At 40.1% G+C, this 27,591-nt stretch overlaps 1 protein-coding gene across 1 annotated transcript in view; it reads left to right on the top strand.

Annotated features, from left to right (window-relative positions):
* strn (striatin, calmodulin binding protein) overlaps positions 1-27,591 on the top strand; it is a 50,107-nt gene that overhangs the window by 5,501 nt on the left and 17,015 nt on the right. The window contains 6 exon segments of the mRNA XM_059330869.1: positions 16,780-16,883; positions 20,903-20,976; positions 21,902-21,986; positions 24,931-25,101; positions 25,515-25,650; positions 26,957-27,119. Of these exon segments, the coding sequence (XP_059186852.1) occupies positions 16,780-16,883; positions 20,903-20,976; positions 21,902-21,986; positions 24,931-25,101; positions 25,515-25,650; positions 26,957-27,119 (733 nt within the window).

Here is a 27,591-nt window from a genome sequence, read left to right as displayed (position 1 = left end):
CTAAGAATGTCTATCAAAAGCGTCTGTAGGTAGCTCTTAGCCAATCGTATCAGTTATACCAGATGACGTATGTAGAGCGACAGAAATTGATGTTTGTTGTGTGTGTCTGTGAGAGAGTGTTGCTTGCTGCTTTACTTCTCCAGTTCTCGCTTTCTGCAAGATTATTTATTTTCACGCTTTATTCCCCCTCATGTCATTCAGCCACACACATCCACTGATTTTATGGGCAATAGACGAGCTGCTGCGGGCCTCTCTGCGGCTCCGCTGTCCCCCGGCTCGTAGCGAGATCACCGGCGTTACGGTAGCGAGGCTAATAGCTAATAGTTCAAAGTGCCGAGTAGTACGTGTCATCGTCTTGCCGTCCCTCCCCGCTCTGTGATTGGATCCCTAAAACAGGGCTAAGAAACAGCCCTAGTTGCCAGACTGCCTGGAGGTTCGAAATGAAATTTGAGCGTGCAAGGCAGTATGGGTATACCCAGGCTAGCTTTTTTGGGGGGTAATTTTATGTCTTCTTTGATATTTTTACATCTTACATCATTTTTGGTTATTTTGTGACTTTTTGTCATTTTGTGTCTTTTTCTGATGTTTTAACATATTTTTTATATATATATTGTGTGTTTTTTGGTCTCTTTGAGTCTTTTTTGGTCTTTAGATATTTTTAGATCTTTTTTTGTTATTTTGTGTCTTCTTTTGGTCATTTTGTCTTTCTATTTTTTATAATATTTGTGACATTTGTTGGAACTTGGAAAAGTGTTTATATCAAAATTTCATTTTATTCCAACATTATCTCTCTGATAATGTCTCTGAATCTCTCTGATAACATTTTTATCAGAGAGATTCAGCTTTCATTTTTTCATTTTATATGATTTATGTCATTATAACGGCATTATTCTGCACAAAATACACCTTTTTCAATTGAAAATTCTGAAACTTCAGTGTAAAAGTGTCCAGACCCTTCAGAATAAAAGCGTTGAGCTGAAGGATGTGACTGCTGGAGCGATGAGTAATTCTGGTGCTGTTATCTTTCTGCTGTCTTTCTTTCACTAATTAAATGTTATTTCCCCACACGAAGCGACAGATGTGCTCCGGCCTGTGTGTGTGTGTGTGTGTGTGTGTGCGCGCATATGCATACAGTTTAACACATTGTTCACATTTCTGCGTGCCCTGTGTGTTCAGCCTCTGCAGCGCTCCATGTTGTTCCTGATTTAAACTTAGTGCTCAACACTTTCAGCCAGAGCTTAAAAATCACCCAAAAAAGCCCATGTGACGAATATTAAAATCACAGAGAACTGCAGCTCTGTGGAGTCAGTACAAACAACTCAAACATGTCCCGAATAACACAGTTAGAATGACACAAAATTACCAGAAAAAATCACAAAATAACCACAAAGGACAAGAAATAACAAAATAATTCTTAAAATATAGAAAATAACCAAAAAACACACAAAACATAAAAAAAAAATGTAAAAGTACCAAAAAAGACACAATATGACCGAAAGCAGTTTTCTCCACCCATTGGCCCTCATTTATCAAACGAGCATAGAAACGAGTGCAGATCTGAGCGTATATATTTCTTCTTACAACAGGGTTCACGTGTGATTCATCAAACGGTCGTATCTCTCCAATCACAGCATAAGAAAGATCGGCTGTTGATAAATGTGGCGGCTTGAAACAAGTGTAATTCAAATACCACGCCCTAATATATATATTCTAATCTATCTATATATATGTATGTATGTAATAATTTAAAAGCAGAAGACAACAACATTTAATATCCTCGGCTAGTATTCTGTTTAAATAATTTCACGGTCGCAGGATGTATTTATCTTCAATGAGGTTTTTGTAATAAATTATGTAGTCTAAACTTGCTTTGGTTTGTCACCATTAAAAAACAGAACACCAGAGTTTTATCAGCTCCAGGCATTGATACTATAGTCTAAGATCAATTCTCCGACTCAGACGTGTGGACTTCACGCTGACTCAAATTTGCGTACACGAGCTGAGAGCAGACTGAGATCTGATCGTACCCTCCCCTCACGTCCAGACTGATAAATGCCGAGGTTTGCGTAGAAATGATCGTACGCCCACTTTACGCTCACTCTCTGTCGTACGCTCGTTTGATAAATGAGGGCCAGTGTCCATATTGAATTATCGTCATGTTTCCAATCTCTCCTGTCCTCTCCTCTCTGCTCTGTGTAAACAGATTCTCAGCAGAATCAATCATGTCTTCACAGTGTCTCTGAGGAGCAGAATTTAATGTTTTTAACAGGATCTGGTTAGTGCAAACGCTTTATTTTAAGCAACACGTGTAGAATAAAGAGATTTTGACACAAAAATCAACACTTTAACACAAGTTTGGTCACTTTTTATAACTGAAAACTGATGATCCGTTCAAGGACCGTCGGAAAGTTCAAACTCTGACGATACTGACGATAACGCATGTTTATACAGTTTCTTTCTAGGATAAACAGTGTGTAAGCATCAATGACATCTTCGGCTCGAACCCCAAAACTTTTCAATCACTAAAGAGAAGAGCAACTTAAAAATCAAATCTGTTTAAATTTTTCTGTGACTTTGCTGCAGAAAGCTGTTATTAGCAATTATTATCCAATTTTATTACTATCATTATCTTCTTCTGATGAGCTCTCTCATTAAGTGGATCCAATTCCAGCACATTACACACACACGCGCACACACACACACACGCACACACACACACACACACACACACTGCATCTATCAGAGCAGAGGAATTCAGTGTGTTTCTTCACTCACCCCAGATACCTCCTACGCTTGACACTTATACACTCCACTTGCTGTGTGTGTGTGTGTGTGTGTGTGTGTCTGTGTCTGTGTCTGTGTCTGTGTGTGTGTTTCTTTGTGCGAGTGTGTGTGTGGGTGTATTGTGTACTGTGTCACGTGTGTGTGTGTGCAGGGCGAAGCAGGAGAGCCCAGGAATTTTCACTTCACACTGATGCAGCACTGTCTGTGTGTGTGTGTGTGTGTGTGTGTGTCAGCTATCAGCACTTCCTGGTAATTCTCAGCCTCTCACTTTTGCTTCAGGCTCAGAATTGCCAACTCTGAGAGGTCAAAGGTCAAAATGTGTAAAATAACCAAAGAAAAGGAATGAAAAATGCCAAAAAAGATGTAAAAATACCCCCCAAAAGATGTGAAATTACAAAAAATGACTTAAAATGACCAAAAAATTTGTAAAATAACCAAAGAAAAGGAATTTAAAAAGCCAAAAAAGAGGTAAAAATATCCAAAAAAAGATGTGAAATTACTAGAAAAAAAGACATAAAATAACCGAAGAAAATAAATTTGAAATGCCAAAAAGAAGTGAAATTACGAAAAAGAGGCAAAATGATCAAAAATATATGTACAAAAAAAGTGAAATTACAAAAACTAGAGGTAAGAACCTCTAACTCTTCATGTAGCGCCATCGTCAGGTTGGCGTTTTAACTCTCTCCCATGTTTCAGTTTTTCTGATTTCTGTCATTCTAACTGTGTTATTCTGCAACAGACATGTTTGAGTTGTTCTGATTGTGCTGATTTCACGGAGCTGCAGGACTTTAGATTTATAGAGATTTTATACATGTTTTATAAAACAGCAGTTTATTCTTAATGTCTGCATGAGATCAGAGTTCTCTCATCAAACAGTTGCATGCACAAAAACCCCAAACTTGCCTTTTATATTGTGCAGAAATAAACAACATTTGAGCTGTTTCCATGTTATTTTCCCCATGTGAAGCTCAGCTCTGTGCCCTGCAGCAGCTCCACTCCCAGTTCATGTCAGGCTGAGGGGAAATAGTGCTCGTGTCAGGAGAAATGTTGGCTGGCGTCCTGGTTAAACAAAGCCCGGGTACGGCGCTGAGGCGTGGCGCGGGGCGGCAGCAGGCGCCCGTCTGAAAAACAAGCAGGTGTGCATGCCATTCCTTATAGGGCAGCCCTACATGGGACCAGAGGAGAAGGAGCGTGAAGGAGGAACGAGGTGGTGCGGGTCGTTTCAGGCCCGGCTGTGTACAAACAGGAGCAGGAAGTGTTGCAGCTTGCCGGGCTGCAGGCTGCTCCAGCCTTACATAACACACTTTTCTCTCCTTCTCAGTCATGTAACTTTGTCCTCAGGAGAAGCCTCAGCTGCATTATTTAGACATAAAGGACTGAAGTGAGGAGTGACGTCAAGGTTTCTGCACAGTAAGACGAGGAGAACTGGCACCGTTTTAGACATGAATATGAGTCGGATTATCAAATGAAAACAAACTGAGAACAAAACACACAATGAGCTTCAGAGGAAACTTCAACAACCTCAACCATTAAGAGCTTCAACACGACTACTGAAGTCTCTGAACCCCAACACAACTTTATATAGCCCCTTTCATAGCGCCGTTTCATTTACGGCTCTATAACGTCTCGAGTAATCGGATAACACATAATTTTGCTTAATTAAAGCCCAATTATAAATATACAATAGAAAACAAGACAGTCACTTAATAATAACAGACAATTTGTTTCCTTATCAAGAAAAATTGACATTTATTTATTATACATATTATGCAAAGTAGTAAACCGTTTCAGTAGTATTGCTGTTATGGTACGCCAGCTCCATCTGGCAATGTACACACACCACAATGTTTTCCTTAGTTTTAATTTAAAAGGATCCCACACCTTCGACATCTTCTGTCTCTTCCTCTTATTACTTTCGCTTTGCTGTGTTTGCTCATTTTCCACTGTTTTCGGTCCCGGCGTCTGTACATCAACACTGTCAAGGCCCGCTTCCGTCTTCTTCCACTTTGGAGGGGCGCATTGTGTCACACTAAAAAGAATCCACGCTAAACGTGAGCTTTAATTTAATTAAAAGAGGCTTCGAGGCAGAGGAAACTCCTGGATCATTTTTTGTAATCGAGTTACTCGAGGAATCGTTGCAGCACTAAATGTCTCCTCTCCACTATGAACGCTCCAGCAGCAGGATGCTGGGATCAAATGATCCACCAATGTTCCTCCAGAGGTAGTCACAGAGGAGGAACACTGGTGGGACTGTTGGAAGCGGGACCACTATGAACGGGACATACCAGCAAGGAGGGATATTTGACGTCTAACTAACACCTCCCACTTGGCCCGACAGTCATCAATCACTGTTCAGCAGCACAACAACTTCGACTGCCCTCGCTAACTGTGCACAGCGTCTGCCGCTGATCGTAAACAAACCAGCATCGCTAACTGTACACAGAGTGTCCGGTGCTTGTTGTAAACAAACGGAGGTCGCTAAGTGAACACATAATGCTGCAGCACAGACACACTGTACTGCTACAGAGCTAATTGTTAGCCTGTTAGCACTGCTGCTGCTCTGTTGCACGTCACTAGCACAGATCTTTCCAGCAATATAGTGGGACATTTGCAGGAAAGCACTATGAAAGGGGCTTTAAAGACATCCACTTTTTATCGCAGACAGAAACTGGAACAATAGGCATTGCTGTCAGAGCAGAGAGGAGAGGACAGGAGAGGCTGTTTACACAGAGCAGAGAGGAGAGGACAGGAGAGGCTGTTTACACAGAGCAAAAAGAAGAGGACAGGAGAGGCTGGGAACATGACAATACCTCAATGAAAATGAGTAGAAAACTGGTTTTGGTCATTTTGTGACTTATTTTTTGTAGTTTTGTCTTTTTTTTTTCTTTTTTTTTTTACAAAATTTGTGGACACAAAATGTTTATAAATTAATTCCATTTTATTACAATTTAAAAAAATATTTTATCAGATACATTCAATTGTGTTATTCTGCACAAAGACATGTTTGAGTTGTTCTGATTGTGCTGATTCCATGGAGCTGCAGGACTAATAGTCATATAGATTTATAGAGATTGAATTCATTGCAGTGAAACACAAGGACACAGAGAGGAGAATGTAAAAAAGAGCAAAAAACAGCTGGTTGGGGTCAGAATAAACGGTGTGCAAACCACAAAATTTGTCTGATATCAAGCTTCCTCTACCTTTAAACCTCTCAGCCTTTCCTTGTTTGTGTAAATTAATAATCGGTAACGGTCCCTGTGGGGAGATCACAGTAATATTCTCCTCTGCTGCAGCTCAGCGACAGATTTTCCTCGGGGGATCAGCGAGCCAACACGGTGCTGCTAATAAATCACTTCCTCCACCTCCAGGACGGTCAAAACGGCCGATTCCCTCCCATCCCCGAAGATCCAGACTTCAGCCAGTCAATACGAGTCTCACACGAGTCTCACAAGAGTCAGACTGTGTTTCTGCTGAAGTGCCGTAATGAGCTCTGCTGTCATTTCACCTTAGGACGTTAATAAGAGGCCCATTCACAGTGCGGTCCAGCAAATGTCCCTATATTGTCGGAAAGATCTAGGTATTGGTATTAGATATAGGTTTTGGTCACTTTTTATAACGGAAACTCAATAATAAATTTATATTTATGGGCGCCTTTCACGTCACTCAAGGTCACCTTACAAACACAGCAAAAAAAAGTCAAACAGAAAAGTAAGTTTTGAGCTGTGGTTTGAAAGTGGAGAGAGAGGTAATGTCATGGATGGTTTGTGGGAGAGAGTTCCAGAGACGGGGGGGCTACATGGCAAAAAGCTCTGGACCCCATTGAAGAGAGGCCGGCAGGAGGAGTAGTGAGGAGCATGGAGGAGGAGGATCGGAGGGTCCTGGAGGGTGTGTAGGCGTGAAGGAGATCAGAAAGGTATGGAGGTCCGAGGTTATGAAGAGCCTTGAAAGTGAGAAAAAGTATCTTGTAATCGATGCGGTATGCAGTACTTGATAGATAGCCAGTGCAGTTGTTGGAGGACAGGAGTGATGTGATTTATGGAGGGGGTTCTGGTGATGATCCGGGCAGCTGAGTTCTGGACCAACCACCAGGGGACGGCTGAGGCTCGGTTGGTAGAATGGTCGCCTACTTATCGGAAGGTCAGTAGTTCGATCCCTGACCATGGCAGCCTACTTGTCGAAGTATTCTTGAGCAAGATACTGAACCCCAAATGGTTCCCGATGCTGCGTTCATCGGTGTGTGAATGAACTCTCATGGTGGCAGGTGGCACCAGTGTGCCCTGGTAGCCTCGGCCACCAGTATGAATGTGTGTGTGTGAACGGGTGAATGAGCGCATACTGTAGTGTAAAGCGCTTTGAAATAAAAGCGCTATTTAAGTGCAGTCCATTTACCATTTACCAGTTGGAGTATATGGAGAAGCTTGAGAGGTAGACCAGAAAGGAGGAAAAGTATTTCCTGGAGGTGACCAGGGTGTTGACAAGGATGGCGGTACTGTTAGGTGTAAGAGACGGATGGAGACGGTTCTACAATGTCATTTAGCACGGTTGATGTTGCGCAGGTGGAAATATGCTGATTGAGTGATATTGTTGATTTGGGATTACTCGGGGGTAGTAACCTATGATCCGTTCAAGGACTGTCGACCGAAGTTCAAACTGTGACGTTAATGTCAGTTTTTACAGTTTCTTTCTACAACAGTAGGTATGTTTTTGGCGATCGAAAACACACGTTTCGAGTACAGAAGCTTAAACATGAGACGCTGTTTGCTTGGCGGGGCAGTTAGAGTTGTATGTCATTCTTTGAGAGGGAGACGGTTTGTTTTTGTCTTATTTTTGCACGCTGAGCGGCTGCAAAAGCTGCTCAATCCTTTTGTGAATTCGGCTTTTTGAGAGTATGATTTAGATATTAGGAAGCAGTGATGTCGATGAGCTGCAGTGAATGGGCAAAAATGTAAAACATGAGAGAGAGAGAACATGTCAAACTGATTGTTTCCATCTTTATAATAAAGTCACCAAGCCTCATTTAATCACGTTCCATAGCCACAACCCTAACCCCAGAACATGCCCGGTGGCCGTGTGACCTCCTCGTTGACGTCGTATTAACGATGCAGCAAGATTTTGGGACACAAAGACGAGTCCTGTGGGAGGGGGATTTCCCGCCGTTTAAATCTGGAGCAGTGAGGAGATTATTCTTCCAGAGAGCCGGAGTGGAAGAGACGAAGAGACGGAGAGATGACAGGGTGGAGGATAAGCTGAGAGAGAGGGGGTCTGGATGTGTGCTGCCAGGGAAAAGCTGCCATGTCCAGGCCTAGGTTTCACCAGGACAGGCTGAGGTCTCACCAGGATAGACTGAGGTTTAACCAGGATATGTCGAGGTTTCACCAGGTTTCATCAGGACAGGTTGAGGTTTCACCAGGTCAGGCTGAGGTTTCACCAGGACAGGTTGTGGTTTCACCAGGACGTGCCAAGGTTTCACCAGGTTTCACCAGGACAGTTGTGGTTTCACGAGGACATGCCGAGGTTTCACCAGGACAGGCTGTGATTTCACCAGGTTTCACCAGGTTTCACTAGGACAGGCTGATCACTATTTTAAGCTAAGTTTGGTCACTTTCCTCACGTAAAATTTTTATAACAATATCTTCAGGGACCATCGGAAAGTTCAAATTTTTCCAATAATGTATTTTTTTTTCTACCATAAACAGTGTAATTTTGGCAATTTTTTAAATAAAACATACTTTTCAATCCCGCCTTGCACAAAATCCATCTGTGCACAGCTGACACACTAGAATGAGTTAAATCAGTATGTTGGGTTCAGACGTTTAAACCTTAATGTAAACAACGAATGAGAATAAGTGACGCTGCAATAACTTCACAGTTATGTCTGCACTCACTGAGGGAACATAAAACCTCGAGAGAAACGCCAGGATCATCACCGGGGATAACCGAAGACACGATCCGCCCTCAGCTCGTTCACATTCACCACAGCATTCCTTTCTTTTCATTTCCATTTTTGAAAAGGAGTCTTGGCACATCTGAGCTTCCCACGGCGGTGGCACCAGCTCAACGTTGAACTCTTCTGGTCCTACAACGGAGGTGAAGAGATGCATGAGAGGAGGGGAGGAACAAGTGAGACAGAGGATGATGGGAGGAAGTCCTTTGATATGAAGCCCAGAGGAGCAGAGATCAAGCAAAGAGACAGAGACGGGATGGAGACGGGGGGGAGGCTTTGGGATGAGCTGGAATAGCGGCGTGACGAAGCCCCCTTTGCTCAGTCACTGCTTCCCCTCGGGGAGCGCCGACGACAATTGTGCTACTCCGAAGCCGACAAGACTTTAATTAGAACGACACGAAGCTTTGAAGAGCAGAGCTGCTGAGGAGGAGGAGGAGGAGGAGGAGGAAGGAGCAGAAAATAGAAAGTCCTCTTCAGCCATCAAGTCTGAACATCTGCAGAGAGCTGCGAGAGGATAACTCTAATGTGAACTGTCTCCTGGTCCAACAAACGTCAGGCTTTCATCCGGAGACCGAGGTTCATGTCCCATGTGAAAACAAAAGTAAACAACATTTTCTGTAACTTCCGTGTCTCACGTCGTCCTTGTAACTACTTCACTTCCAGCATCTCCATAATTTATTTCCTGTTTAAACTGTCTTTTAGAGCCTAACCAGGAAGGTTTCTGCCCTAAACCTAGCTCAGTGGTTTTGTAGCCTAAATTCACAAAACTTGTAGCTTTTTTACAACTGTGAACCGTGGACTGTTGGAAGCAGGACCACTATGAAAGGGCCATCCCGGCAAGGAGGAATATTTGACGTCTAACACACCTCCCACTTGATCCGACAGTCATCTAATCACTGTTCAGCAGCTGTACAACATCTGCGGTCGCCGTCGCTAACTGTGCACAGCGTCCACAGCTTTTTGTAAACAAACCAGCATATACCAAATCTATAGAATTATATATATTTTATATATTGCAGTGAAATATAAGGACACTGAGAGGAGAATGTAGAAAGGGCAAAAACGTCCTGAAACTACTCGTTGAAGTTCAGAGGTTAAATGACTTTACATTACACGGCCACCAGGGGGCGCTCCAGATACTACAGTGAAAGTACTGTTTAGTTACCTTTCCGTTCAACGCATCTATGAGCAGAAACACTTTAATCACACACTAATAAGATCATTTGTGTGTTTGGTAGCTGCATTATTCTGACTAGATTAGTTGTTTGTCCTCCCACACTGCTGTCCAGCAGGACGGAGGTGTTGCTTGTTTCTTACAGTTTCTCTGCGAGATGAAACCTCCCGCAGCAGCTCCTCGGGGGACTGCGCTGCGTGGGGACGCACTGTAGTGGATACCGATTTGATTTTATTTTAACAGAAATAAAATACCTTTTAGTAATAAAGTTAAATCCCTTAAAGTAATTAAGTTTGAATAGAAGTTCTGGCCTGTGTTCATCTGTAGCTCTGGAAAGAGTTTATTTGACAAATGAATCAACATAAAATCAATATGAAATTTATATAAATCTTTAAGTCCTGCAGGACTATGGAATCAGCACAATAATGGCTAGGAATTCAAGCAAACTCAAACATGTCATTGTCCAGAATAACATAAAAAAGATAAAATGCAGATTTAATGTATTTTATTGGTCCAAAATAATGTGAAATTACACATTTTTTTATTGAATTGATTCAACTTTGACAAGTCTTCCACAAATCTGGGGAAAACAATGTTTTAAATATTGAAGCATTGTCATGTTTCAAGCCTCTCCTGTCAGAAAAAAGTAGAATTTCTCTGATAAATAATTTTTTAAAATTGGAATAAAACATAAGTTATATATAAACACTTTTCCAAGTGCTGAATGTTGTCATAAATGTTGTAAAAAAACAAAAACAAAATGGTTTTTTTTCACATGCATATTGAAGTATTGTCATATTTCCAGCCTCACTTTTTAAAATGGAAACATTCATAATTGATGATCTAAGGACCGTCGGAAAGTTCAGATTTTGATGATAGTGCGTGTTTTTACAGTATTTTTGGCAACTACTTTAAAAACATACGTTTCATAAGGTTAATGTCCAAAAAACACTTTATTTTTCACGTAATGTCCATTTCATGTCCCTCCCTGAAAAAGCCTAGTCTGCTCTGATGGGCCAGTGTTTCTGAACTAATAATGTTTTATAAAGAGCAATAAAGTCCGCATAGAGAACAGGTCTTTGAAGTGGAAGACTGGGTCAAACAAACACGAATGACACAAATAATCAACAAATCAACATTTTTTTCAACAAGCTTTGTTTTGGTCACTTTTTCTAACAGAAACTTTTGTAACTGATGATCTGTTCAAGGACCGTCAGAAAGTTCAAATCCTGACTATAATGCCAGTTTCTTTCTATGGTGTATTTCTGTAGATTTTTTTTTTTAATCCCACTGGCAGGTGGGGTTTAGAGAATTGAAGCAGCAACATTCAATGTTTTTATGATAAAATTGTATGAAATGACAACATGATTTTCCTCACTATAAACTCATTGTTTATCTTTACTGTCCGGGTCACTCTCACCGCACTGATACTGCCCTTTTTTTTTTGTTGAGAAAATCCATAGACGAGCTGTTCAACAGCCACACACAGTTAGAGAGCAGCTGGTAAATAGAGACCAAAAACGGAGTGAAAAGAGAGTGAATATCAGAATTAAACCTATTCCACAGCGACAGAATATACTGGCAATGATATAGAACCAGAGTTTGGTGAGTGATCTGCTATTTCACATTGTTCTTTTATCAAAAGTCCACAGCTTTATTCACTGAAATCCACCTGGAACAAGTTCCATCACAGAAGTAGATTCATGTTTCCTTCTGATTAAAATATATTTTTTGTCTCTGTGCAGCTTTAATGAATCAAAGCAGCACATGTGCATCTCTGATGTGGAGCAGCGACTCGTTCTAAAAAGGAAAGAAAAGGCTGATGGGAATTTGTAACAAGTGGGTTATCCAGTTTGTCCTGCAGCTCTGATCGGACACCCTCGCTTCTCCTCTAACTCCTCCACCTGCTTTTAAAGTTAAAACTGTTTATTTCTATTTAAAGACACTGAAGCAAACACTCACTCTGTGGTGGTTCTGCAGGCAGCACAGGAAGCTTTAGTAGAGGTATGAATCAGCGTATCGGCCCCACGATACGATTTTATCCTGATACTTGAGTCACAACACAATATTATTGCGATTTTAATCATTGTGTGATATGGTGAGTATTGATATTTATATTGTGATTTCACTTTTTAACTGCATTTTGTGTCCACAAAATTAAATTAAATTCAAATCAGTTCCTGATTGTTGTAAAAATAAACAACATAAAATGACCATATAAAGAGACAAAATTTCCCCAAAATACAAAATTACAAATACACACAAAATTAAAAATATACGTAAAAGGACCAAAAAAGACGCGTTCCAAAGAAGATACATAATTACAAAAAAAGACATAACAAACAGTTTACTCCACATATTGTACATATTATCATGTTTGCAGCCTCTCCTGTCCTCTCCTCTCTGCTCTGTGTAAACAGCCTCTCCTGTCCTCTCCTCTCTGCTCTGTGTAAACAGCCTCTCCGGGGCCTATAGACCTGCCGACCTTGTGTTTTCCACTGATTATGGCTCCTTTGCTTCAGTAAACATTTGTTTTAACAACTCGATGGTTGGACAGTAAGCTCTGCTGGGACTTCACACTTTGGGATGTGAACATGAGGGAATCAGTTTACAGCAGAATGAACTTTCCAGCGTGTTTACCGGATGATTTTCAGCCTGACCGGAGCGTGAGCGACAACACGACCGACCCCAGAACAAGAAGCAGCTCGAGGTCATCGAAGTGCTTTAGTGTGAAATCAGAGGAAGGATGCTGATCGATTTGTTCCCCATCCTCCACACGCAGCTTCCCCCGGCTGCTGCTGCTCAAACATGACATTCAGATGTTTCAGTCAAATCTATAATTATGAGGAAAGACGCCCCCGATGCGCTGCAGCAGCGTCCTACACAAGCTCGTTAAACGTCACCCAGCCCACCGAGTTCACTGCCAACACCATGGCAACAGACATACGACTGTGTGTTTGTGCAAATGTTTAAACTCTTTACATCTGTAACATGTTGGATTTAAATTCAATAGACTTTTTATTTTGTATTTTAACCCCAACGAGCCGTTTCAGAGCGTTTTTTTTGTTGTTGCAGTTTTTACATTTTCCTCACTGTGTCCTTGTATTTCATTGCAATATAAAATCTATATAATCTATAAGTCCTGCAGCTCTATGGATCAGCACAATCCAACCAACTCAAACATGTCTTTGTGCAGAATAACACAGTAAGAATGACCGAAATAAAAAAAAAAATCCAACCATCCATCCATTCTCGTCCGCTTAACCGGGGCCGGGTCGCGGGGGCAGCAGGCTAAGCAAGGCATTCCAGACGTCCCTCTCCCCAGCCACAACGTCCAGCTCCTCCTGGGGGACCCTGAGGCGTTCCCAGACCAGGAGAGAGATATATAATCCCTCCACCGTGTTCTGGGTCTTCCCCGGGGCCTCCTACCAGTTGGACGTGCCCGGAACACCTCTAACGGGAGGCGACTGGGAGGCATCCTTACCAGATGCCCAAACCACCTCAACTGACTCCTTTCGACGCGAAGGAGTCAGCTGAGAAAAAAAAAAAATTCCCTGATGATTTTTGAAAAAAAATGGAATCAAATAAAATGTATATATACACACATTTCCAAGTGCCCACAAGTGACTTGAATGTTGTTACAAAAAAGACAAAAATACCAAGAAAAGACACAAAATTACCAAAAAAAGAGAGGTGTAAAATTACAACGAAGATCACAAAAAGGAAAAAAATATGCAAAATTATCAAAAATATGACCAAAACCAATTTTATCCACATATTGTATTGTCATGTTTCCAGCCTGTCCTCTCCTCTCTGCTCTGTGTAAACAGTCTCTCCTGTCCTCTCCTCTCTGCTCTGTGTAAACAGCCTCTCCCGTCCTCTCCTCTCTGCTCTGTGTAAACAACCTCTCCTGTCCTCTACTTTCCGCTCTGTGTAAACAGAAATATAAATATTTTTGTCACTTTTTATTACGGAAACTTTCAAAGACATATAGACCGCCAGAAGGTTCAAACTCTGATGACAATTCCTGTTTTTACGGTTTCTTTTTACGATAAACGGTGACATTTTGGATATCTTTTAAAGAAAACACTTTTTATATGTTTTAAAACAACAAAATTGGAACAGTTCCCTGTTGGTGGACTGTTCTTTGGCTTCAGATCGTGTTATCTCTAGGAGCAGTTAGTGAACACATTAAATCCTGATTCATTGTTTTGTTCGGAGCTGCAGGCTGCTGCTTCCAGGACGTTTTACACACTGACTGACTGGACTGCATGTTTGCAAACACACACACACACACACACACACACACTGAAGAGGAAGTAGGACACTGATGTCAGTAGAAGTGGGTCGCTGCTCACTGGAGGCGGCTGCAGCTGAGCTTCACTGAGATGATGATGATGGTAAACGAGATGAGCTCTGTGTTTGGAAACAGTTTTGTGTCTCGGAGGAAAAAGATGAACATGAAGAAGAAGATCTAAACACAGATCTAAACCTTTTTTGGTACGTAACACAGAAAGACCAATATCTTGTGGCAGTGTCCCATGACAAATATTCACTGAAAATCTGTTTACACAGAGCAGAGAGGAGAGGACAGGAGAGGCTGTTTACACAGATCAGAGAGGAGAGGACAGGAGAGGCTGTTTACACAGAGCAGAGAGAAGAGGACAGGACAGGAGAAGCTGTTTACACAGATCAGAGAGGAGAGGACAGGAGAGGCTGTTTACACAGATCAGAGAGGAGAGGACAGGAGAGGCTGTTTACACAGAGCAGAGAGGAGAGGACAGGAGAGGCTGGAAAAATGACAATACTTCAATTCGTACAACATGTGGAGAAAACTGTTCTTGGCAATTGTGTGTCTTTTTTGGTCATATTACTTTTTTTGGTAATTTTGTGTATTTTTTAAATAATTTTTTTTAAATTTTGTGTGTCTTTAAGTCTGTTTTTGGTCATACTTCATATTTTTATATTATTTGAGTAATTTTGTGTCTTTTTTATATTTTTCCTTTTTTTGGTTATTTTGTGACTTTTTGGAAATTTTGTCTTTTTTTAATTCCATTTTTTAAAATATATGAAAAATAGAAATTCAACTTTTTTTTTCTGATTTCTGTCTTTGTAACTGTTGTTCTCACACAGACATGTTAGAGTTGTTCTGATTGTGCTGATTCCATAGAGCTGCAGGACATTTACATTTTCATACAGATTCATATAGATTTTATTTATTGCAGTGAAGCACAAGGACATCGAGAGGAGAATGTAAAAAGAGCAAAAAAACGCCCTGAAACGGCTTGTTGGGGTTCAAAGGGTTAAGACCATAAAACACTAAAGTAACTTTTAATGAAGACAGAGTTTGTGACCTTCACATCATCGCTCGCTGGTCGACCTTGACTGGGAGTCGGTCACATGGCGTCTGTTCCCACGCCGCTCTCTCAGCCGCCGCCTCACGTCCTCGTCTGTCTGAGGCGTTGAGACGGATCAGACGTGTGAGTGAGTCACAAGTTCCCTCTCACTCCCCGTCACATTTCCCAGGAGGCTTTGGGAGTGTCGGGCACCTGCTGAGGAATCTTCTCCTCCTTTTTGATTGACAGGTGCTCAGTTTAGAATGCAGCTGCAATATTTACGATGCACAAGCAATTACTTTTGTGTCTTTTTTATGCAATTAAACAACAGGTTTGAGAACAAATACCCCACAATTTGTTTTATTGCAAGTAATTAGCAATCCACTCATGCAAATCAAAAACGATTTTTTTGTTCACATCTTAATCACAAATTAATTTTACTTGCAATAAAAATGTCTCAATTGCAGTATTCTGATTCCTGGGGTCGTGATTTGTTTAAAAACGGTCTCCTTCGTTCTGTAAAGGTGCAACCAGTTTTTTTTCTGGCATATCTTTTTTGAATAAAGAAATTTTAGCTTGAAGTTGGTACATAAACATTTCTTATTCCCTGTGCCGAACTGTTAAATCGTCTTAATCTTTACTATACTTTTACCAAAAAGTACAGCTCAATGAGGAATGGTGTAATATGTATTTTTTGCGGAGATTTTCCTCACCGTTTTCATATAAATTGCAAAAAACTGTAACAAAATGTCCCGTCGAACACAATGAGAAATCAGCATGTTAAGAGGTGATGAACAGCTGAGACAGTTCTCTAAACTACCACCACCAGCACCACCGCTATCACCACCACCCAAACCAACACCGCCGCCACCACCACCAGCACCGCCGCCACCACCACCAGCACCACCGCCAACATCAACACCAACACCACCAACACCACCAACACCACCACCACCGCCACCACCAACACCACCATTGGCAACATCAACACCACCAACACCACCGCTTACACCACTACCCAAACCAACACCGCCAACACCAACACCACCACCAGCACCACCGCCAACACCACTGCCACCACCTTATCTCCAGTTTTACCTTTTTTAACTTCTTTAGTGCGTAGAAACCAGCGCTGTAACCAAACCCTTGCACTTGACCCGACTTGGAAATCACACACCGTTTTCGAAATCCGGGGGTGGCGGCGCAGCTGAGCACCAAATTAGAGATAAATCAGAATTAGACTTTAATGATCTCTGTGGGGGAATGACGATGAGAGGAAATAAAAGCACAGAAGGATTATCAAGGCAAATAATTACAGCAACAAAGATCCCAACAGAAACATGTTTCAGTTTCTCATCATGTTTAATGGAGATTAGATGTTTTTACCGACCCCCCGGGGTTCCCTTTAATCTCACACACACCGGCTGCTCCGCTGTGTGTTTTTAAGCTTTATGCAATTAACTGCACTTTGTGTTTAACAGAACTCACACAGCGGGGCCCTGACGTTAATGTGTCTGTGTGTGTGTGTGTGTGTCCTGCAGGCCCAGATCGCCTTCCTGCAGGGGGAGCGGCGAGGCCAGGAGAACCTGAAGAAAGACCTGGTGAGGCGGATCAAGATGCTGGAGTACGCCCTCAAACAGGAGAGGTGAGTGTGTGCAGGAATATAAAAGCATCCCATTACAAAGCTGCTCTGACGTCCTCAGATGACAAAAATCTCAAAAAACAGCTATAAAATTAAATCTTAATATTTTTTCTACTTCCACTTCAAATTTTTAACTAACGTCCAAATATCAATTATTTATTAGATTTCTTTCACTTTAAATGCTGCTTTTTGACATAATGCCACTTCTGTTTTAATATGATAACACAAAAAAAAAAAAAAAATGAATCAAAAAATGGAATTATTTCCTCGACACTAGGCCAACAAAAATGCTGCTAAAATATTATATATTAAATTTATGTCATACTTTAGAACACATTTTCAGAATTTTTACCCTTTTAATGCCACTGTTGTTTTTACGGGAAAAACACAAAATGCAAACACAAAAAATCTTAAATGATCTTCTAAAATTTTAATACCAACTTCAGTCATGATCATAGCTACTAAATATTAATTAATTTCCAGATTTTTTTTACCCTTTGTTGACTAATAAAACTTATGTTTTAATGTAGGAAAAATACATTAATTAGGAAAATAAATAAATGTGAAAATGTAATAATTTCCTCTACACTAAATGTGATTGGGAGGTCAACAAAAATGCTGCAAAAATACTATATATTCATATTATTTTACACTTTTACTGAGTTAAATCCTAATACTAACTTCAGTCTTGAGCATATCTACAATTTATCAATTAGTTTTCAGAATTTTTACCCTTTTAATTCCACTTTGTTTACATAATGCAACTGTTGTTTTTATGGGAAAAACTACGGCAGTGTATTGCTGCCACACTTTAAAAAAAAAAAAAAATCTCAGTACCACGTAATTACGTGAAAATTTTATTGTGATAACAAAATATATTTAGCAAGTTATAATGTGATAGTTTTATGTTATTTCATGATAACGAAACAAAACGAGAGGCAAGAATGGGCTCTGGCTCGTTAACAGGACTCAATTAAATTGTACTTTCAGCTTGGTTTGAGAGATGGTGAGATTCTACAGTTATTGAGCACAGGATGATATATTTTTAGAATTATGCTACTCTGAGAAGGATTTTGAAATGCAGCGTTCCTATGCGCTGTCTATATCAGGGGCCGGGAACCTTTTTGACTGAGAGAGCCATGAAAGCAAAATATTTTGAAATGTATTTCCGTACTGAATACAACTAAATGTGTGCATTTTAAATTAAGACATACAATTTTAGAGTATAATAAGCCTCTGAATGTATTCTTTTAAAATCCATTGTTATAATGAAGCTAACCAATAATAAGTAAAATACTTCTTACCATTAATGCGACTTCTGGTGCTGCATGGTTTTGCTGATGGCTTTGTAGTCTGGTTGATGAGGTTAAGCTTCATGCAAGCGTTGAGGCTTCCATCGGTTAAACGCGATCATAGATTGGTCTTGATGTTTTTAAGATGTGAAAACGACTGCTCACATGCATTCGTAGATCCAAACATGGTCAATACGGCAATACTCACACGCTGCAGTGTGTGGTATGTGACAGGAAGCGCATTCCAAGTTTTGACAATCAGCTGGTCTTCGGGTTGAAGTATTTTCATTTCTGTCCACATGTGTTTGCTCGCTAGCTCTGCTTTCTGTTGTGTGATTCTTTCCAAATCTTCATTCAGTGACTTGAACTTATTCACCCACATGTTTGAGGCCTTCAGGTCAGCAACTTCTACTTCAAAATCTCTGACGGAGACACCAGGGATGTAAGTCAGGTCGGCTGTGTCCACTGAACACTCGTGTGGATGAGTGATGAACTTAAAAAGACGAGCACGTTCACGAAATTCTCCAAAGCGTGCTTTGAACGACTGCAGGAGACTGGATGCGAAGCCAGCTAGCTGCTGGAGATCAATGTGTTGAGCGGGCTCACTTGCTGTGCATGCATCTTTAAATTGTCTCAGTTTTTCAAAATGTAGTAAACGACCTGTTTCAATATTCACGATAAAGAGTTCCAGCTTGTTTTCAAATGCAAACACCGCTTGTTGAAGGGATAACACTGTATTTCCAATGCCTTGCGTTTTCACATTGAGCTGATTCAGATGTTCAGTCATATCCACGAGGTAGTAAAACTTGAGGAGCCACTCAGTTTCTGCTAGCTCAGGAGGCTTGACGCCTTTCATTTCATGAAAAGTCCGGATTTCGCTCAGGCAAGCCGCAAATCGGCTAAGCACCTTCCCTCTTGACAACCAACGCACATTGCTGTGCAAAAGCAGACCGTGATAGTTATTACCAACTTCATCAAGCAGTGTTTTAAACTGGCGATCATTTAAAGCTCGGCCAACAATAAAGTTGACCACCCGAAAGACCAGTGACATCACTTCGCCGAGCTGCCCGCCACACATTTGAGCACAAAGCGCCTCCTGATGTAGAATGCAATGAAAACTTAGGATGGGTCTATTTTCATGTTCACAAAGAAGCACTACAAATCCTTTGTTTTTTCCCCAGTATGCACGGAGCACCATCAGTACACACTGAAATAAGTTTATCCATCGGTAGATTTTTTTCTTGAGCGAACTCCATGAAAGACTTGAATAAATCCTCACCTCTTGTTGTCCCTTTCATTGGCAAAACAGCAAGACGTTCTTCACGCAGTGTGTCACCGGCAGCATACCTTGCAATCACACTGAACTGGGACAAATGGCTTGCGTCTGTCGACTCATCCAAAGCGAGGGAAAAGTTATTTCTGCATTTATGTCCTTCACTTGCGTTTCCTCAACTTGTTTTGCCATCAGTTCTTCTTGAACTGTTCTTGAACTGTTGTTCTTGCCTACAGAGGCATGTCTTGTATTCATTTAATTATCTTGTCTTATTTGAAAAAACGTCAAAAAGTTTTATTTGCCACATCAAGCATGAATGTTTTAGCCTACTCGCCATCTGTGAATGGCTTTCCGTTCTTCACTATTGCTAAAGAGCCAGCAGAGCTAGCAGAATTACAGTCACCTTGTCGGGTCCAGTTGCTGCTGGCTAGCTTGCACTCTGCACAGTAGCTCTTGGCATGCCTTCTTTCTGCTGTCTTCCGCAGGCTATTTTGATGCAAAGGTAGCATGGCGTGTGTCGAAGTGCCGCTTTACATTTGACCGTTTCATCGATTAAATTTTGTCATTGCATATTAGACACACCGCAGAACCTGCTCTCTCCACAAAGGTGAATTTGTCCGTCCATTCGTCCGGAAATGTACGATACTCCTCATCTTTTTTCTTTTTCGCCATCTTCTTTGTCAAAGGGTTAGCTTTGCATAAACTAGCTAGCTGACTGATTCAAAAGAGGGAGTTTACTTGTTGATCATTATCCAATTCAAATAGAGGACAGTTGTGGCTCCAGCCCTGAGCAGTAGAAAATGGATGGATGGATTAAAACGTATGAGAATGTTTTATGTTTTTAATGTTATTAAAAACACTGTGATTTCTGCAGTGTTTTATTTCAAAATGTCACTGGAATTATTAATTACATGTTGTGTTAAGAAATGTCAGCAAGATTTATCTGCGAGCCAGATGCAGTCGTCATAAGAGCCACATCTGGCTCGCGAGCCGTAGGTTCCTGACCCCTGTCTCACACCAAGCTTAAAGTAGAATTGAATTGAGTCCCGCCCATTCTTGCCTCTCATTACGTTTAATTTTTTTATCATAAAATAACATGAAACTATCATGTTGTAACGTGATAGTTTCATGTTATTATGTGATACTGAGCCTTTTTTGTGTGTGTGTGTGGCAGTAATTCATTTCCGTAAAAAACAAACACAAATCTTTATCTTTTTTTTACACCCTCAGTGGTTTGAAGCAACAACATGTCTGATTTAAGTAATGAAAAATTCATGTTTCCTAACACTTTGTAGATTTGACACTAAATCTCATAAATTTGCTCAAGACTTTTTTCTTGGAATATTAACCCACAAAATTTTCCTACTTTGCCTTAATATGCCATCAGACCAAGTGCCCACAAGCGTCACGAATGTTGCCCAAAAAAAAGTATGATGATGTTTTTTTTTCTCCTTCAGGGCAAAATACCACAAACTGAAATATGGAACAGAACTTAACCAAGGAGAGATCAAAGCTCCAAGTTATGATTCAGGTAAGCCTCTCTCTCTCTCTAGAATGTGTTTTAGCATCTAAATGTTATTTTCTTCTGAAAACTCTCCCCATATGACCTGACGGAGGTGTGGATGATGCTCTACATATTTTATTATCCACAGAAGTCACACAATAACAAAAACTAACAGGAAACTCTTTGAGGTAAAATGAGTGTTTTTGTGAATGGAGTCTGCTGGAGAACTTGAACTGCTCAAATGTTTTTCCATTATTTTGATAGATTTAATTACAACCATCCCCAATTTATCTACAACCCAGATAAACTAAATATTTAAACACATATCCCAAGCATATGAGGAGAACATCTAGTTAAATATGTTATATTAAATACATTTGAACTTATCTCTGTTTTTTCTTCGTTAAAGGGTTTTTAAAGTTTTTTTCTCTCGTTGAAGGTTTTTTGTTTATACTATATAACTATAACTTTCCAGAATAATAAAATATAATATAATATCCCATTATCCATTATATTAATTTACAGATTTAAGCTTTTATTTTATGGTTAATATATGTAATGTAAATTAGAAAAAAAAGAAAACCCTGTAAAAGAAGATGGTACATTTCTGAGAAAAAAAAAAAAAAAAAATATATATATATATATATATATATATATATAGTTTACAGTGTCGTTTTTTTGTTGTTTTTTTAAAGTCTTCTGAGTTTTCCTTTGACTTGTTTTTGGAAGAAGCTGTTTCCAGCCTCTCGTCTCCTCTGCAGCGCCTCCTGGTGGACGATTTCTGCTCTCCGGGGGATTATTTATTTATCTCCCCATATGAGGAGCTGCAGGAGGAGGAGAAGGAGGAGGAGGAGGAATAGGAGGAGGAGAAGGAGGGGGAGAGAGGCTCGTCTGCATGAATGAATGAGAGGATAAACATGTTGGTCTCTCTCTCTCTCTCTCTCTCTGTCAGACGAGGGCACCGACAGCGAGGCTCCCAGTCCTCCCAACAGCAGCCATCAGCTCAGCTGGAAACAGGGACGCCAGCTGCTCCGACAGTGAGTCCACGCACACACACACACGCACACACACACACGCACACACACACACACACACACACACACTGATGTGGACCTCCATAGTGTCGTGGAACAGCTGAATGTGTGTGTGTTTCAGCACGAAGAACAAAAAGCAGAAAGTCAATCTTCTTAATGCAGATTAACACTTTCAATGGGAATCAAACACACTAATCCAGTCCGACCTGACACTAAAAGTAATAAACTACGACTAATCTTTGGATTGATATCATTATTTATGCATTAACTCTGAACCCCAACAAACAGTTTTTTGCTCTTTTTTCATTCTCCTCTGTGTGTCCTTGTATTTCACAACAATATATCAAATCTCTATAAATCTATAAGTCCTGCAGCTCTGTGGAATCAACACAATCGGAACAACTCAAACATGTCTTTGTGCAGAATAACATAGTTAGAATGACAGAAACCAGAAAACTCCAAAAGTTGAATTTCTCTGACAAATATATTTTTTAAATGTGAATAAAACAGAATTTATACTTTTCCAAGTGCCTACAAGTGTCATAAATGTGACCAAAAACGACGAAATAGACAAAAAGATGTAAAGAGAAAGATGAAAAACACGTACAATTACCCAAAAAATGACTTAAAATAAAAAAAAAACACAAAAATTCAGAAAGATGTAAAATTATCACAAAAAGACACAAAAATTAAAAAAATACTCAAAATTACCAAAACAAGACACAAAATGTCCCAAAAAAACACGTAAAATCACCAAAATGGTTAATATTTGTTCTAAAAATAATTTACTTTATTTTGCTGTTAAAGTATTTGCAAAAAAGCAAACAAAAAAACCCTGTAAATAATCCAGAAAATTTCTGGAAAATTTACAGTAAAAGAAATAAAATAAAAAGTCTTCTGAGCTCCTGGTGTCGCTTTTAAAGAAATGGGAAACTGAGAGCTTCTGTGTGTGTGTGTGTGTGTGTGTGTGTGTGTGTGTGTGTGTGTGTGTGTGTGTGTGTGTGTGTGTGTGTGTGTGTGTGTGTGTGTGTGTGTGTGTGTGTGTGTGTGTGTGTGTGTGTGTGTGTGTGTGTGTGTGTGACAGTGAATGGAGGATTGTGTGGAGCGATCGGAGAGGCTGGTACAGAGCGAGGCCGTCCTCTGTCTCTCTGTGGACAAACACACTGGACCTTATTCAGGATTAAACCTCGGTCCTCACAGGGCAGAAAGTCCCCGTTAAACTGCTACTCTCAGGTCTCAGGTCAGCCAGGTCCTGCTTCCCTTGGCGTCCCTGGGTGAAGGTTAGTCTGAACTTCTTCTGATTGTCTTGATGCTGTAGAGTAAAAGTTACTTCTCTGTTAAAGTGTTTCTATACAATTATCCTGAACAGAAGCTTAAAATCAGCCACAAAAAAACTAATAGAAAGTAATGTGGCTGCACGAATATTTCGGGTCAAAGGAAACATTGTCAGTCGACCAAAAGCTGATTTTTCATTCTTTAAAAAATCACCATAAATGGAAACTGTAAAATTGGGTGTTATTGACAGAACTTGTACCACAACGAAAGTTGTGAAAAAAAATGAGCAAAACTTGTCTTAAAATGTTGCTATTTCTGTCAGAAAAACGTGTCCAAAAGTTAAGCGTCAGTTGAGCAAAAGCAGAGTTTTTATGTAAGTTTTATCTCAAATTTTTAGTATTTTCTTAGTGTGCATCTTGTCACCCACACACTAAACTTGGTGGCTTTGCCCTTTTAAAGGACGCTGCTTCATTGATATAATTGTGTTGTTGTACAGCTCAGCGGGTACAGCAAGGCACCAACGCTGCAGGCGAACAAAACGAAGAGCATTCAGGGCGGAAATACACCAAAAATACACAGTTTATCATTCAAGGAAACCGTAAAAACGGGCATTATTGATGGTCATTGAACCTCTCATTGGTTACTAAAGTTTCTGATATAAAAAGTGACCAAAACTTGTGTTAAAATGTTGATATTTCTCTCAGAATCTCTTTATTCTTCATGTGTCATTTAAAATAAAGCATTTGCACTAACCAGATCCTGTTAAAAACATTAAATTCTGCTCCTCAGAGACACTGTGAAGACATGATTGATTCTGCTGAGACCAACGGTCACGTGACAAATATTCACTGAAAATCTGTTTACACAGAGCAGAGAGGAGAGGACAGGAGAGGCTGTTTACACAGAGCAGAGAGGAGAGGACAGGAGAGGCTGTTTACACAGAGCAGAGAGGAGAGGACAGGAGAGGCTGTTTACACAGAGCAGAGGGAGAGGACAGGAGAGTAAACATGACAATACTTCAATATGTAGAATATGTGGAGAAAACTGTTTTTGGTAATTGTGTGTCTTTTTGGTCATATTACTTTTTTCTTAATTTCTGTCATTCTAACTTGGTTATTCTGCACAAAGACATGTTTGAGTTGTTCTGATTGTGCTAATTCCATAGAGCTGCAGGACTTATAAAGGAGAATGTAAAAAGAGCAAAAAACGCCCTGAAATTCAACGGTTTATCAAGAGTGAATAACAGGGGACCTAAAACGGAACCTTGAGGTACACCTTAGAGGTGAATCCATCAAATTGGACACATTGAGGTTTCATCATCCCACTGCTTGATCGCACATAACAACAATATTCAACTTCACAATAACCTGGTGAACAGTGTTAAAAGCTTTGCTGTCCAAGTTTGCTTTTGATTTCAAAAGTTTTACAGCAAACTAAACTTCTGAATTGAACAAATAAAACTTCAATTTGCAAACAAAAGTCTTGATTTATTTACTTGCAATTTTACATTATTTTATTGCAGTGTGGGAAATGTCCTCTTATCTACATTGCATAATAAAGAAACTAAAGCAACCCCATACTTCTCCTCTGACCTGTCTCCTGTCTCTTTTCTCATGTCTCTTGTCTCTCGCCTCTCATCCCTCATCTCCTGTCCCCTGTCTCCGTCCCTCAGGTACCTGCAGGAGGTGGGATACACGGACACCATCCTGGATGTGAAGTCTCAGAGAGTGAGAGCGCTGCTCGGTCTGACCGGAGACTCAGGAGAGAAACCTGCAGAGAAGAAAGCCGAACCGATGGTGAACGGCACCGAACCGTCCTCGCTGAAGGACAGCGGCATGGTCAGGTACCAGAGAACACGACGGTCCCTTTAGCTGCAGGACACCAAGGCCTGAGAGAGCCGCGTTCAGCATGTCGGTAGATCAGTGTGTTTACAGGCGAAAGCTGTCGCGATGTACCTACACTGAACTAATTTTTCAATTTACAAACAAAACTAATACATTTGCAAACAAAACTTATAAATTTGCAAACAAACTCTTTGTTTTGTTTGATTTTGAACAGAATGAACTTGCAGACAAATTGTGACTGAAAAAGATTCCTTAATTATTTCTCAGACACAAAACATTTCTGACGTGTAACTACAGAACACAAACTGCAGGAATGCATATTTAAAAAAATAATAATAATTTAAAAAAAAAAATATATATATATATATATATATATATAGCTTGTAAAAACACTGTCCTCCTGTTTCTGCAGTAAACCAGACATGTCGGACTCAGCCACCGTGCTCGAGGCGTTTAAGTTCATCGAGAGTGCCGCGGCGGAGTTCAGCGACGAAGACGAGGACGAGGACAGCGAAGGACGGGACAAGACCATCTTAGACCTGGCTACAGTAAGACACACAAACACCAGACACGATATTCACCTCTGAGACGTTTTTAAAGTACGCTGCAAAAAAATAAGTTATTTTCCAGAAATTCTCTGTATTATTTTACAGGATTTTTCTTTCGTTTGTTTTTTTACATTAAGTGCAAATGATATTACAAATACTAACCATAAAATAAAAGATGAAATATGTAAATTAATTATAGATTTTCGTTTACACTTTTTCATTTATATTTTCATATATATATATATATATATATACAGTCATGGAAATAATTATGTTAATTATTATAATTATATTTTCTTCATTTTCTTGTTCATTTTAATGCCTGGTGCAACTAAAGGTACATTTGTTTGGACAAATATAATGATAACAACAAAAATAGCTCATATGAGTTTAATTTAAGAGCTGATATCTAGACATTATTATTATTATTATTATTGTTATTATTATTATTAGTTTTGTTGATAATAACCACCATCAGAGCAGAGCAATCAAGTGCGGCTGCTCCTCCTGTGACATTTGACGCCACATAAAGAGAGAAAAACTACTGAAAGTTCCCTTGAACAGAAAATATTTTTGGCCAAACCGTAGCTCCTATCATTGAACTGACTTCACTTTGAGCATCCTGTGTTTTGTGAGGAAAAATTAAGAAATTGTTTTTTTAGAGATATCAGAAGAAACTGGTTCCTCTGCTTTACTCCAGAAATTTTCCCTCCTTTTTAACATGGCGGTCTATCAGGATCTGGGTGTGTGTTGGTGGCGCATCTGTGTGTCCTAAACCCAAACTATAATTCCGACAGCTGTAGCAGATAAATGTGAGTGAGAATACGACATTTCCTATTCCCTCCGTTTCTATGTGTAAATTATTTCTGTAGAGTGGTATCTGCTGCCTGTAGCACAGTTTCCTAATTTATTTTTGACACATTTTTCTCTCCCTCTGCACTCTAGTGATGATGTCATCCACTCTAGTCTCCACAGAGTAACTTTGGGGGGATTTCTTGCTGTGTTTTTGCCGAATAATATGAAAATCGTTTGTCAAAACCCTTAGAGAAGTCATAGCACACTTGTCATGGCCGAGTCGATTTGATTCCTCTTTAGTCTATGTGCGACCAAACTCTGGGAGGAGTAGTCGACAAAAAAAAAAAAACACGGATAAACGGAAGAATAATAGGGAGAAGCCCGGTGGAGAGTATATACTGGCTCTTACAAGCACACAAATAAAAAACAAAAAACAAATAAACAAATGAAAACGAGTTAAAAACATTAATGAAATAAATAAAAATGTATAAAAGTGTTTGTGTGTGAGCAGATGGTGAGGAAGAAGCAGTCATCCACGCCGTCCTCCACGACCTCTGACCTCAGCGACGACCCCGACACCGAGGAGGCTCTGAAGGGCTTCGACTTCCTGGCGAGTCCAGACGAGCTGGACGGCTCACCGGAGTCCCGGAGCGGCGAGGACAGTGGAGAGTGGGGTGAGACCACCAAACCAAAAGGAATGATTCCTAGTAGTTTATTTCTCAGCCTCTGTAGCAGAGAGAAATATGAATTAATTGTGAAAAGAATAAAAACAATTTAAGAGCTTAAACCCTTGGCCAAAATTCCAGCTACCTACTATTTATTATATGGTAAATAATAATATTTTTTTTGTGTTTTTCTTATTATTGAAATTATGAAATATTCAAATATATAAACTGGCTTATAAAGGGTTAAAATCCTGATGATTATTTAATGTTTAGTAGTTTTGAACAAGTCTAAAGACACACACAGCCACACACTCTCTCTCTCACACACACACACACACACACACACACACACACTGAGTGAAAAAGCACGTCACTAAAAACATAAGTTTGTTTGATTATCTAAGTCGTATAATGAAAACTGAAAAAGAAAGTCCAGAGTCGGAAACAGGGACCACTCCCCTTCAAAGTAAGGGTCGCAGGG

The sequence above is a fragment of the Centropristis striata genome, chromosome 1, assembly GCF_030273125.1.
Source record: "Centropristis striata isolate RG_2023a ecotype Rhode Island chromosome 1, C.striata_1.0, whole genome shotgun sequence".
Taxonomy (NCBI): Eukaryota; Metazoa; Chordata; class Actinopteri; order Perciformes; family Serranidae; genus Centropristis; species Centropristis striata.
Note: the sequence above shows the minus strand (reverse complement) of the source record. Positions and strands in the feature narration are given on the sequence as shown.